Below are 13,655 nucleotides of genomic sequence, written 5' to 3'. Positions count from 1 at the left end.
AAACTACTTCTAATAGTGGGCATTTGGGAAGAACTCTGCTTGGCAACATAAACTTTGAAATCCCTGTTACCAATTCAAGGGAAGATGGATGCTGAGTAAACAGATGGACACAAATGTCTTCATCTAAGAGGAGAGACAGGCTGGAGCTGGAGGTAAATATTTGGAAATTTGTGAGTCATTAGCTAAGAGGTGAGATCCAAAGTCATTCTCTCTGGTTGTCATTAGAGGGAGGGAAAAAGAAATGGTGATAAGAGAGTTCATTGGAAAGAGCACAGTTCGAGCTCTCGTGTGCGGAGGTGACTGCCCATGGTGGCAGCTCTCTGAGCTCTCCATGCCCAGCCCCTCCTCTTGGGGACTTTCCAGGACAGCTGCTGACTGAAGATGAGAAGTCCCCTTGGACACACCACTCTGGTAGGACAATGATCTTTCCTGTGAAAAGCTTCCCCCTCCTCCTTCTGGGGCTGTAGACATCCCATCTGGCCAAGACCTGAGGCATCCAGGCTGGCAGGCCAGCTGAGTCATGCCTACCTCCTCAACTTCATCTTCACTCTTATCCCCCAAACCAGTCCGTGTCCAGCTGGAACTGGTGATGAGATATAAAGAGACTCACCATTCAAAGTCCCAGTCAGCACAGACACAGGGTTCTGAGACCACTGTCCCTGAGGAGTCTCGGCCCAGGGCACACTGAGCTCCTGGCTTGCGTTTCTTGAATATTTTCCTTTCTCCCATGACGCAAGGCTCCCCCTTAGGAAGAAAGTCCACAGTAAGAGAGGCAGAAAAACACAAAAGACAGTGAAATAAGCCAGCATTAGTCTTTGCATTCCCTTTTGGTCACTTTATGTAGAAATCTACCTCCCAGGAACCATTCAGGAGTATTCAAGATTAGAAGACTGATCTTTTACTACCAGGCAAGAGGAACACTGGGGGAGACTGGGCTATTACTGTCCCTCCACCCAACCTGGCCAGTGATGTCTGCTTCTCCACTTCCACAGAGAATGCAAACATACCAGTCATCCCCACAGACCACTTGGCAATTGCCTGAATTGCCATAAATTCCAGTGGAAAGTAATCTACTGTTGGCATCTTTCTCACATCATCTTCAGAGTGAAACTGAAGTGGACTCAATATGTTCCCTCTCTATGATAAACAACCATGCCTGAGTCCTTATTCCTAGTCAAGAACAAAAAGAGAAGAAATTGGTACAAGTTATAGGGACTCAATGGTTCTGAAGACAAAAGAATTTTGCCTGTGTTGAATAGCACTAAATATCTGCCTTGCTAGAGTCCCTCACCTTCAGCTTTCTTTGGGGTCCTGTTCCCAGTGCTCCTGGGCCCTGACTTCAGGATGGCTTGAGAAACGCTCCCACTGTTTCCATTAGAAGGTAAAAATGATCAAACCATTAGAGGGTGTGCTGGTTGCTTCATTTTCCATGGGTAGCACTAAAACCCCAGGTCATCACTGTTGCCTCTCTTCCAGGCTGCTCGGTGATTTCAATGACTAGATCAGGATTCCAGGGTGCACAGCAGTTCCAAAACTTCATATGCCCCCGCTCAACTTGGTGTATGAATTCCAGTCCCACCCCCACCATTCACCATTTTCCCCAGATGGCCCGCTACTTCCCTCCTCCAAATAGGAAGACCCACGGGACCAAACAGGGCTTGCAGCGGCCCTTGTTTCCAGGAGCCAGGGTTCCCCAGCCAGCGTTGTACCTGATTGAGCAGGTGCCAGGTCTGATAGTCCTCCTCGCTACAGTGTCGGCTGAAGATTGATTTGTAGTCCACCTTCACCAACTGCCATTCTGAGCGGAGGCTGAAGTGGCCAAAAACTCTAAGTGTTTATGGGAGGAAGGAGAGAGACAAGCAGAGTCCCACAGTCAGTCACTAAAATGCAAAGACTAGAGAGAGAGAGAGAGGACTGAATTACAGCCTGGATTTTAATGATTCTTCTAAAGCCAACTGTTGGCAGTCCATTGACGGTAAAGTCCACTGCCCACACAACTCCAGCCAACTGACACAGTATTCGCTATGGATTTAAAATCATATATATATATATATATATATATATATATATATAATTGCTTTCAAATGTATATATTTGCAAAATTAATATATGTGCTTTATAGGAAGAATATGAAGTAAAACAAGGTATACAGAAGGAAAAACTTTCCCAGTTGTCTACAATCTTCTACACAAGTATTAATTTAACATATAGCCAGCCTTCTTCTTAATGCAAGCACTACTGTTATATCCATTGATGTCCAAAGGCAGGGCTTCAGTTTCCTCATCTGTAAAGTAAACTTAATGTGTGTGTTTTTCTTTTAGGGGTGGGGGTTGGATTAGCTAATCTAAAGTATGATCCTGCCAAGTCCAAAATTCTGACTGAATCTCAGCATGTTTTAGTTGAAATTCTCATCACTTAACTCACATGAATATCACCTTCTCTCCCTCTTCCCTGAAAAATCAGTCATCTCATAAAAGGAACTCATATTTATGTAAATTACACTGTCTGCATGACTTAGATAATCAATACTGACCTTTTCAAAGTCCAGCAGTTGATAGCCCTATAAATATGAATGATCAATCGTTTCTAGAAAAATAGAAAAAAAGACTGATCACCCATACTCCACTCGGTGGCATGTCTTATAATTACAATGCAAGGCACCTATCACAGTGATGTAAAGGGGAGACCAGTCATGCCCAGAACCAAAACCCACTGAAGTCTTTCAAGGAACTGGATGGCTTCCATCCCAGTAAGACTCAGTCAGAGTCCTAGCTCTGAATTCTCCTTTTCCCAAGTTCAAATATGCTTATGGTGACACCTAAAATAACTCCGGGAGTTGGTGATGGACATGGAGGCCTGGTGTGCTGCGATTCATGGGGTCACGAAGAGTTGGACATGACTGAGTGACTGAACTGAACTGAACTGAAAATACTAACTCCCCTCAAGCGACATTTCCTTCTGCTATCTGAAAGATGAGGAAGCTTAAGGAGGGGTGGAGTGGATTAAACCTGTGAAATGCAATAAGAGTTGTTTTGTAGATTATATAACTTAAAATACACTGTAGGAAATGACTTTTAATGTTTAAAAGCTATGACAAACCTAGACTGTGTATTAAAAAGCAGAGATATTACTTTGCCAACAAAGGTCCTTATAGTCAAAGCTATGGTTTTTCCAGTAGTCATGTATGGATGTAAGAATTGGACCATAGAGAAGGCTGAGTGCCAAAGAATTGATGCTTTCAAACTGTGGTCTGGGAAAGACTCTTTATAGAGAGTCCCTTGGCTAGCAAGGAGATCATACCAGTAGATGCTAAAGGAAATCAACCCTGAATATTCAGCTTCAGCTTCGGCATTGGTGCTCCAATACTTTGACCACCTGATGCAAAATGCCTACTCACCGGAAAAGACCCTGATGCTAGGAAAGACTGAGGGCAGAAGGAGAAGGGGGGCGACAGAGGAGGAGATGATTGGATGGCATCATCAACTCAATGGATATAAGGTTAAGCCAACTCTCGGAGATTGTGGAGGACCAGGAAGCCTGGTGTGCTGTAGTCCATGGGGTCACAAAGTATCAGACACCACTGGGTAAGACTTAATAACAACAACAATAATCATCTACACATTAAATAAAGCTTTTAAGATCTCTGTCTAAAAAAAAAAAAAAAAGACTAAACAGACTTCGAGGGAAAGACTGGTTTTCTCCTTTAGTAAAACTGTATGGTCTTTGCATGAACCTTACCTCACTCCTGACTAGTAGGGGCTGAGGGGTTAGAATATCCTAGATTGCGTGGCCAGTACTATGCGGGGTTCCTGCTCTGCCATTCCTTCTGTTCTATCACATTCTTGCTACATTTAGTAGCAAATATATCCATGCCAAGTCTATATTAAGGTATTTCTACCATTTACTAATAGATCAGATACAGTTCATGGAAAGGTCATGAGTCAATCAAATTTCAATCTTTAACAAAACACTTATCTCTTATAAAAAGTTTCTATGTGTTTTAAGAGAGGAGAATGAGGGTAAGAGCTCATCAAAAAACAAACAGTAGAAGAAACTTTGACGAATGTCTTCTTCCCTCTTTATCCAACCTATCTAAATCCTCCCACATTTGAATGCCACCTCCTCTAGAAAGTCTTCCCTGATTGGAGTACCCTGAGTAACAGGATATTAGTGATGCTAAACAAAAAATAAACACTTCTGCCTATTCTGAATAGTTCACAGTTATTGTATGGATCACAAAATACATTATGTCAGGTTAATCACATTTCTTTCTATGGTAAGATAACTAGACAGACAGAAGAAGGAAATATGAGGCATATGATTTACCTGGATATCAATAAGGCATATACAGAGTCTGCTGCTGCAGTCTTGAAGAAAAGGTGAAAAATATAAACCAGGTGCTGGTAAAATTATGTGGCTGAACAGTATCCAATTAAGGCATTAAAATCAGCCAGGAGGGAGGGGGTGTGTAGTCAGCTGCTATCTGCAGCTGTCTGCTCTTTCTTGTTCATCATTTTTATTAATGACTTTACGACATGGAAATAATGGTCATCATTGGAAATTGCATTTTCTGATGACACAAAACTGGAAGGAACAGTCAATATGCTTGATGGCACAATAAGGAACCAAAAAGCTCTTGACAGACTAAAGAGACAGGCTGAATTTAACAACATGTGATGTAACAGGGTAGAAACTGTCAGGTCCTTCCCTGGCAACTACATAAGCACTGGATAAAAGAAATGCGACTTGTTGCAGCTCAGGATAAACAATGATGATGATGACAATGAGGATGGTAGCTTAAGAATTTTCATATACAATGCGATTAACATAAGTAGACACTTCAGAGACCAAAAACATTTAAGATAATCTTAGAATGCATCAGTGAATGAAGAATTTTGTATATTGCCTAGAACAAAGAGGCAATGTCCTGGTCTGTTTTACATTAACTAAATCACAAAGGAAAATTTTACTTAGTGTTGGGTGTCAGCTTTAATGCAGAGAATAGACTGAGTATCTCCAGAATACTTGGGGGCCTTGGTGGTGGTGGTGGTGGTGGTGGAGTTTTTATCTCTTGAAATTTTAAATACAAATATGCATTTATTGGGATGTGCTTATTTGTCTGTGGAGAAGTTATATGTCTTTTATCAGATTTTCAAAAGGGTTCACAGTTCCCAAAGTTTAAGGACCATTGAAAAAAAAAAAAGAGGATTAAGATGATGTACTACATTAAACAGTAGATCCCCAGAGAGATATGACCACATTCTATTCCCTGTAACCTGTTAATGTGACAGGTTAACTGCAAAAAAAGTCTTTGCAGATGTGGGTTAAGAATCTCAAGATAAAATCATCCTGGCCCTAAGTCCAATGACAAGTATGCTTATAAGAGATACAAAGAAGAGGGACATGCAGAGATGTGAAGCCTACATGAAGACAGAGGTGAAGACTGGAGTTACACAGGCAGAAGCTAAGAAACGCCTGGAGCCACCAAAAGATGGAACAAGCCTAGACTGAATTCTATTTATTTTCCAGTTTCATCTAAACTAAGGTTTATTCTTAAATGCCACCCAGTTTGTAGTAATTTGTTACAGGAAGCACAAATAGAAGAAATAACAAAATAATAAATTAAATAATAAAAAAAGAAATAATACAAAAGGTGCTACAATTTGAGGCCAATTTTCAGCTACCAATCCAAGTGGTGTAAACACTATGGCTGGTTAACCTGGAGATGACTTAGGAAGGGTCAGGGGAGTGAAGACCAATAAACAGGTGCTCTGGGGAGATGTCTTCAGTATTAAAAAATAACAGAAAATAAAAGTTCAGAAGTTTACAAAATAGGAGAGATTGTTCTAATAAACAAAGTTGCCCACACAGCAAAGGAATAGCTCAAGAGTTGGTAACCAGAGAATCTCACCCTCAGACTTCATCATTTCCCAGGGCTGATGCTGAGGAGGGTGCAGGCAATATCCAAATACATAGCTGAACTGACACTGAGCCTCTAAGCAGGTCCATGGTATTGGTCTTCCCAACACTTTGGGATATCTGTTTCTGATCCCAGGGTGCTCATTTCAGAACTGAACACAGTAGGTGCCCAGTTGGGACTTGGGGACTAATTCAGATTCTTTCCTCTGCAATCTCGGCAGGTCACGTCCTTTCACCTACATTTCTTTGATTTCTATGACAGATTTCCTGTCCCATTTTTCCTAGGTCTTTCCCCAACCTCTAAATTGACTCACTAATATTTCCATTTGAAAGTTGGCTATTCTGCTTCTCCCATGTGCCAGATGAAAAATTTTAAACATTTAATGCTAGCATTACTAGCTTTATGCATTTTCTCACTGGACCCCAACTAATCTCTTGGCAACTTTCAGACACTGATGTACTTCCCATCTCTCTATCCATTATCAGTTCATGGTGGACTCCTTCCTGTGGGGCGTGAGGGACTCCGATATAGGGTCTCTCTTCTGCAGAGATGTGGCTTCCCTAGCTCTGTTCAATACTGAATTCACTCACTGATCTTCTGATTAGAGTCATGGAAGATGAAATGACAGAAGCACAGCAAACTAAGTAGGAGATAAAATAAAGACTTACTGAATTTCAAGCATTTCTCAACCCTTTTCCTATCTAACCTTAGAACATATGTTAGTATTCACAACGGGATCTGTAGAAGTGAGAACCTAGTAGAAAAGTCAGTTCAGTTCAGTTCATTTCAGTCGCTCAGTTATGTCCGACTCTCTGCGACCCCATGAATCACAGCACGCCAGGCCTCCCTGTCCATCACCAACTCCCAGAGTTCACTCAGACTCACGTCCACCGAGTCAGTGATGCCATTCAGCCATCTCATCCTCAGTTGTCCCTTTCTCCTCCTGCTCCCAATCCCTCCCAGCACCAGAGTCTTTTCCAATGAGTCAACTCTTCGCATGAGGTGGTCAAAGTACTGGAGCTTCAGCTTTAGCATCATTCCTTCCAAAGAAATCCCAGGGCTGATCTCCTTCAGAATGGACTGGTTGGATCTCCTTGCAGTCCAAGGGATTAGAAAACAAGCCCCTCACTTTGGGGTGATAAACACTAATTAGATCTACTTGGTCCTAGATTGGAGAAAAAGAAAGTCTAGACTGCTTTTAAATAATAGTACAAGAACTAAATTTCTCAGATAAAAACTCCTCACCTCCTTAGGGAAATATTCCCCTGAGCTTATGACCAATAAACTAGGAATAGCATACTCATCCCACTTGTGGTAACTTTTTGGGAAACAAAAAGTTTAATTTAATTGTATTTAATTTTCTTATATTTTTGGTCAAATTTGTATCAATGAGTTAGAAAGCTCCATAAAGCTGGGAAGGTTCTTGTACTTCTTTGGACCACATAAAGCCTTTCAGTTGTAGTTGCTTGACAAAGAATGGCTGACTCCTGAGTACTAGTGGATCAAGGCAATTCTAGAGTGTGGCTTCATTTTCAAGTCTGACCGAAAAAAAAGCCAATTCCTAGCACAGTCAAACCACGGTCATCCACAGCCATACTTTCTTGCCATTATCAAGATAAACTATTCTGACCTCTTTTTTTCAGAAATGTATTCCTAGTCCCCCTTAACTCAAAGCATATTTTCATCAACATAATCAAAACCCTGAGATAATGTATGGAAATATCTTGAAAATCCCAGTTGATAATAAGTGTTCATTCCTATCTCCATCATTCTCATTGTTAGGACCCCCACAGAGTCATACTCAAGGCCCTGCTCATCAAGAGGTTTCAATAAGGTTGGCTCAAAATTCCCTTTCCAAGGTAAATACTAACCTCTAATGCAGGGGCTTTCTTTGTCGTGTGTGTGTGTGTGTGTGTGTGTGTGTGTGTGTGTGTGTGCGTGTAAGACATCTTCTATACGGCCTTGGAGAAAGTAGATAACTCATACAAAAATACAAATGACTGTCTGGAAAGGGTAGGCTACTCTCTAGTTCCTCTGAAGAAGTTGCTCCCAACAATAGAACAAAATAAATGAATTCTCGGAGACATTTCTCACAATATGGATTTTCAGGAAAAATCAATTAAAATTTATTACTTGTGTTTTTCTTTTTCTTTTTTACTTTGTCACCTGTTTTGTTTTTCTGTTGTTGTTGTTGTTGTTGTTTTTTCATGAGATTTTTCGGCTCCACTCAAGACTCACCTTCCTCTTGGGCTTTACAAACCTGAGAGCGTCTCTGTCCTTTTTTAGCCTCCTCTGTTGCTATGTCTGTGCTGCTGTGACTCTGGTCACAAAGTGTCCTCCTCCGCTCTTGGGTGGTTGTTTACCTTTTAACATACAGGTAGTCTGGGCATGGTGATACCAGGTAAGGAAATAGAAGACGTGTCTTTTCCTAGCCCCTGTCTACTACTAAATGAGTGAGGTGACTTTGAGCAAATCACTTCATCTCTCAAGCTTTCAGCTTCCTTACACAACATTTTTGTTCAGTGACACATATACTGAAAGGGTGGGATGCAAAAATTGTCTAGATGAAACATGGCTCGTTAAAAACAATTTCCAAGAGTTTATTTTCTTTTAATCCTTATGTCTACTTTCAGGTGAACGAACTGTCTCCTGGTGACCCCATACACAAAGGATTTAACAGTTAGAGCCATTAATCTTTGTCTCCACTGGCACTTCTTTCATATAACAGATGCTCAATAAATAGTTCTGGGTTGATGGATGGGTAGAATTAATCTATCAAAATTGTCTACTTCTTCCAAAACTGGGGTGATAGCTTTATCTGGCCTTATTTCTGGGCCGAAGAACATGGCTGAGTTGTATGTCCTTTGGGGTTTAAACAAAAACAATCTCAGGGAAAATAGCAGCAGTATCTCTACCTCTTGTTATCATGGACTGTGCTAGGATTTCCACAAACACCTGTGATTTGCTGGGACCCTAAATAACACACCTTGTCTAATCCACTATCCAAACCTGAGCAGGCCTTGTGGGAAGGGAAGTGATTAATTTGAGGGAGGGAGGTAGTTTATAAAAGTAAAAGACTTCATTAGAATTCCATCCACACAGAGGGTTAGCTACTCATTAATTAAATGATTTCAAAGGGGATCTTGGTATATAATTGCTATAATTTAGGTGGAAACAATGCCACACTAAGTGTAATTAGAGGAGCAGGCTCTGTAAGGATATTTTCCTCTTTACTGGAGAGCAACTCTGGGTCACCTGATTCTCCCCTGCATAGTAACTGGGTGCTTTTTTCAACCTCCAAATGCACCAGCTTTATATACAGTTATGAAAGCGGAAAGAAATTTCAAGAAGAGACTGGTTGACCACAATTCTTCCAAGAGGAAAATGACAAGAATTCATTATTAGGAAACCACTGGAAATATGTAAACGAACGAACAGTTCTTGGGGAGTCAGATTAGCAGGCATGTCACTGCAGACTGACTTTTGAGGAAACACTTGATTGAACTCAACTAAGATAATATTATGCTGTCATCAACCTGCCCCAGGACTCCCTTCCTTTATCTTCCTCAGTGACCCCAGCACTAGCGCCTTGAGTTCTTGGAACCACCAGCTCTCTATCTGTTATCTGCCTCAAGAAAGAGAACAAGGCCAAAACTGACTCTGTCAGTTTCTTCCTAATTTTCCTCTTTCTGTAAATATTAGGCTAGAAACCTTTGCATTAGCCGAGACTTAGCCCTCAGCCTGTCCTCGCTCTTAAACTCTAGCCTAGCACTCCATCCTTTCCTTACATTTCTACAAAATCTCTCTTTTGCTGTCTCACATATAGGGTTATCGTAATTAACCTCCAATTAAAATAAATACATTTATATTTTTAAAAAAATCTCCCAAATCCACCAACTTCTGTATTCCACTCCTATGCTTTGATAACCAATAACAGCCACCATTGACGGCTACCACTGATGACATGCTTATCAGATTCCAGGGACTCTGCTGAACGTTCCTCAGCTATTCTCATCCTGAATCCTCCACAGAATACCTGAGAATCTTAGGCACAGCCATTTCAGATGAGGAAAACTGTGGCTCCAGGATCATGCTCAAGGTTAATACTGAGCTGGGAATCAAGTTGACATTCATGTGAAGCCAAAGCTTTTACTGGCTGTGCTTCTTCCTGCTGATGACCATATTCCAGGCTCTCAGTACCTCCTGCCTCACTAGTTTACACCTACGTCTTCATGAAGGCTATCCCCCACCTGTTCCTAGACCGTTGTCTTAGAGCATTATTTCAATGACACTACATAGAGTCCCATGGACTGCAAGGAGATCCAACCAGTCCATTCTGAAGGAGATCAGTCCTGGGTGTTCTTTGGAAGGAATGATGCGAAAGCTGAAACTCCAGTACTTTGGCCACCTCATGCAAAGAGTTGACTCATTGGAAAAGACTCTGATGCTGGGAGGGATTGGGGGCAGGAGGAAAAGGGGATGACAGAGGATGAGATGGCTGGATGGCATCACTGACTCTATGGACAGTGAGTTTGAGTGAACCCCGGGAGTTGGTGATGGACAGGGAGGCCTGGCGTGCTGCGATTGATGGGGTCGCAAAGAGTCAGACATGACTGAGCAACTGAACTGAACTGAACTGAACATACCTACTCAGAAATCACAGGTTATAGAATAGGGACCACATTCCTAGAACTAGCATTTCATCCTATGCCATTCCATCGTATACCTTTCCAAAAATCTTCCTTCTCCCCTCTCTGTCCTAGCCAAACTGGTCTCTTTCCCTTTCTACAGGTGCCTGCTCTACATAGGTAGTTGTGTTTGTGTGTACACACATGTGCTGATAATAATAGCTGTGGAATGCTTATCAGAGCCTCTAGCAAACACATATACTTACAAACATACACACATACACACACCCACATATACTCCTGATTATGCACTTTGTTTTTTTCCATGTTTTTCATTAGAAATATCCTCCTATGGTCTCTGCCTGCTCTAAAACCAACACAAGCTCTGACTTAAAGGCCACCTCCTCTTAAAAGTGTTCCTTATGTATTCAAAGTCTAAAGGATCTCTCCTCTAAACTTCTGACTTCCTGTATGAACAGATGGTAACCTTCTCCTCCAGGCAGAGGGCTTCCTCGATTTTTCAAACACCATACATTCCACCTCCCCGTCTCTAAGTATACTTCTCTCCTCGCCCCTCTTCACATCTCTGCTGGTAACTTAAGCCTTCTTTTTCTCTGTCCCTACACTTGGCATTTGTGCTTCACATGTGGGTCAAGAGGTCCCCTAATGTCCTTCTATAACACTCATCTTTTCAACTTCTATGCAGAAAACTCCCAAGGCACCTACTCTTGTTGTGAACTCTTACAAGATTTAGTCATGAATATGACACTAAGAACTGTGAATTTGCTATAAGAGCCTCCCTATCTACCTTTGTAGTATTATGTCCTGCTACTTCATAGTGTTCCTCATGTTCAGACAGAATTCCATTTGTTCCAGTAAAAGAAACATGACTTCCTAAAGCCTGCTCTTCTTCTGCCTAGGATGCCTCCCCCAGAATCTTATCTTATATGTCCAACTCCTGCCCATTCTGCAAGCCTCAAGGCAAATAATATGCAATGTTTCTTGGGAGGGAGATTAAGGGGGAGGAAAACTGTTCAAATCGAAGTATTTTGTAGTGACCATGTTGATTTCACTTTTCAAAAATAAACAGATGAAGGTTTTAAAATTTATTTTCTAATCACTTAAAGATTTTGATAAATTTGTAATGTTTAAAGAGAACATAATCTCAATGATATCAGTTCTTTGGAATTAGTCCAGCCTTTCTATGTGACCCAGTATGTAGTCAATTAAAAAAATATATTAACTGTTTACTCTAAAAATGTATTCTCTATTTGTTGTATGGAGGGTTGTATACAGTTCTTTTAAATCAGGTTTCTTAATAGTGTCATTCATATCCAAAATCACATGAACTTTTGGACTGCTTGCTCTATGTGAAGTTTATTAAACTATCCCTCTATGATATTTTAAATCTTCCACTTCTCCTTTAGTCCTTGTAGATTTTTATATTGTGTAATCATAGCACTCTATAGATTTTGAGATTTTTCTGTCTTCTTGATGGATTATTCTTTTTTATTTTAATTTAAAGGCTAACTTTTTGCTCTCTGTATCTTTCTTCTTCCTCTATTCCTTTCTTATAAAGAAAAAATTATCTCTTTACTTTGAATTTTTGTAGCATTTTTTTCTGTTTTGAGTATCATCCTTAGCACTTCCAACAGGTATCATAATTCATAAAATATGTCCCTATATGTAGTATTGCCTTCACTAGATTTTAAACTCTTACAAGTCTTCAACTTACACAAATTTTCCCTTGCACAGTACCATGTGTTGTCTGGGAAATGGTCCAACATAAAAGATGCTGACTTCATATGGGCCAGTATGTGAGCCCCAGTCCTGGACCAATGGGAAGTTCTGTATACATATTAATTAGACTTCAGTTTTCTCATGTGCAAAATGAAGATAACAGCATGACCTAGCAGAATTCTGAGGTTTAAATGTGCTGTATGTTTATAATATTTAGTAGAAATTAAGAAATTAGTACTTTAACTACCTTTCATATTTTATATAATAGGACTTAAATATGATAATTAATTTCATATCTTTTGTTGGATGCCTGAGGATTTGTGGGCAGATCGTACATCTTATGCTTCTATATTCCCACTATCTCTACTTTAAGTCGTTGCAAACAGTAGGTATTCTAGCAGAAGTCAATCAAATAGCAGCAATAATAATAAAAACACCAATATTAGTGATCATTTATTGAAACATAGACCAACCTAGATAGCATATTCAAAAGCAGATACATTACTTTGCTGACTAAGGTCCATCTAGTCAAGGCTATGGTTTTTCCAGTAGTCAGGTATGGATGTGAGAGTTGGACTGTGAAGAAGGCTGAGCGCCGAAGAATTGATGCTTTTGAACTGTGGTGTTGGAGAAGACTCTTGAGAGTCCCTTGGACTGCAGGGAGATCCAACCTGTCCATTCTAAAGGAGATCAACCCTGGGATTTCTTTGGAAGGAATGATGCTAAAGCTGAAACTCCAGTACTTTGGCCACCTCATGCGAAGAGTTGACTCATTGGAAAAGACGTTGATGCTGGGAGGGATTGGGGGCAGGAAGAGAAGGGGATGACCGAGGATGAGATGGCTGGATGGCATCACCGACTCGATGGACGCGAGTCTGAGTGAACTCTGGGAGTCGGTGATGGACAGGGAGGCCTGGCGTGCTGCGATTCATGGGGTTGCAAAGAGTCAGACACGACTGAGAGACTGAACTGAACTGACCTGAATGTGCTGACCACTTTGTGTGAATTATCTCATTTATTGTTCCCATGTAACAGATAGGGAAGCTAAGGCTCAAAGAAGCTAAATAGCTCATATTAAAAGGTTATGCAATGAATAGGTGTTGGAGCCAGGAGTCCAATTGACATGATTGCTGCTGATATTATAACATGGTTCTCAGCACTGTGCTTTCAACAAGACTTCATATCCCTTTCCAAGCATTTTGTGACTCATTAGCAATCATCTGACTGCACTGTTTGGCATAGACGTATGGGTATGGGGGTCTATTAGGTTGCTTAAATAAAAGACAGAAACACCATGAAATATATAAACCTGAAAGCACAGTTGTTGTAAATAAGAAAAGAGAAATAGGCAGAGAAGGTGTTATCTA

At 40.8% G+C, this 13,655-nt stretch overlaps 1 protein-coding gene across 1 annotated transcript in view; it reads right to left on the bottom strand.

Annotated features, from left to right (window-relative positions):
- Nucleotides 1-13,655, bottom strand: part of SORCS3 (sortilin related VPS10 domain containing receptor 3) — a 650,432-nt gene that overhangs the window by 64,113 nt on the left and 572,664 nt on the right. Inside the window, exons 15-16 of the mRNA XM_069567050.1 lie at nt 1,710-1,827; nt 611-744 (exon numbers count right to left, since the gene is read on the bottom strand). Coding sequence (XP_069423151.1) covers nt 611-744; nt 1,710-1,827 — 252 coding nt within the window. The remainder of the gene's footprint in view (nt 1-610; nt 745-1,709; nt 1,828-13,655) is intronic.

This window comes from Ovis canadensis, chromosome 22, assembly GCF_042477335.2.
Source record: "Ovis canadensis isolate MfBH-ARS-UI-01 breed Bighorn chromosome 22, ARS-UI_OviCan_v2, whole genome shotgun sequence".
NCBI lineage: Eukaryota > Metazoa > Chordata > Mammalia > Artiodactyla > Bovidae > Ovis > Ovis canadensis.
The sequence above is the reverse complement of the archived record's forward strand: the minus strand, read 5'-3'. Positions and strand labels throughout refer to the sequence as shown.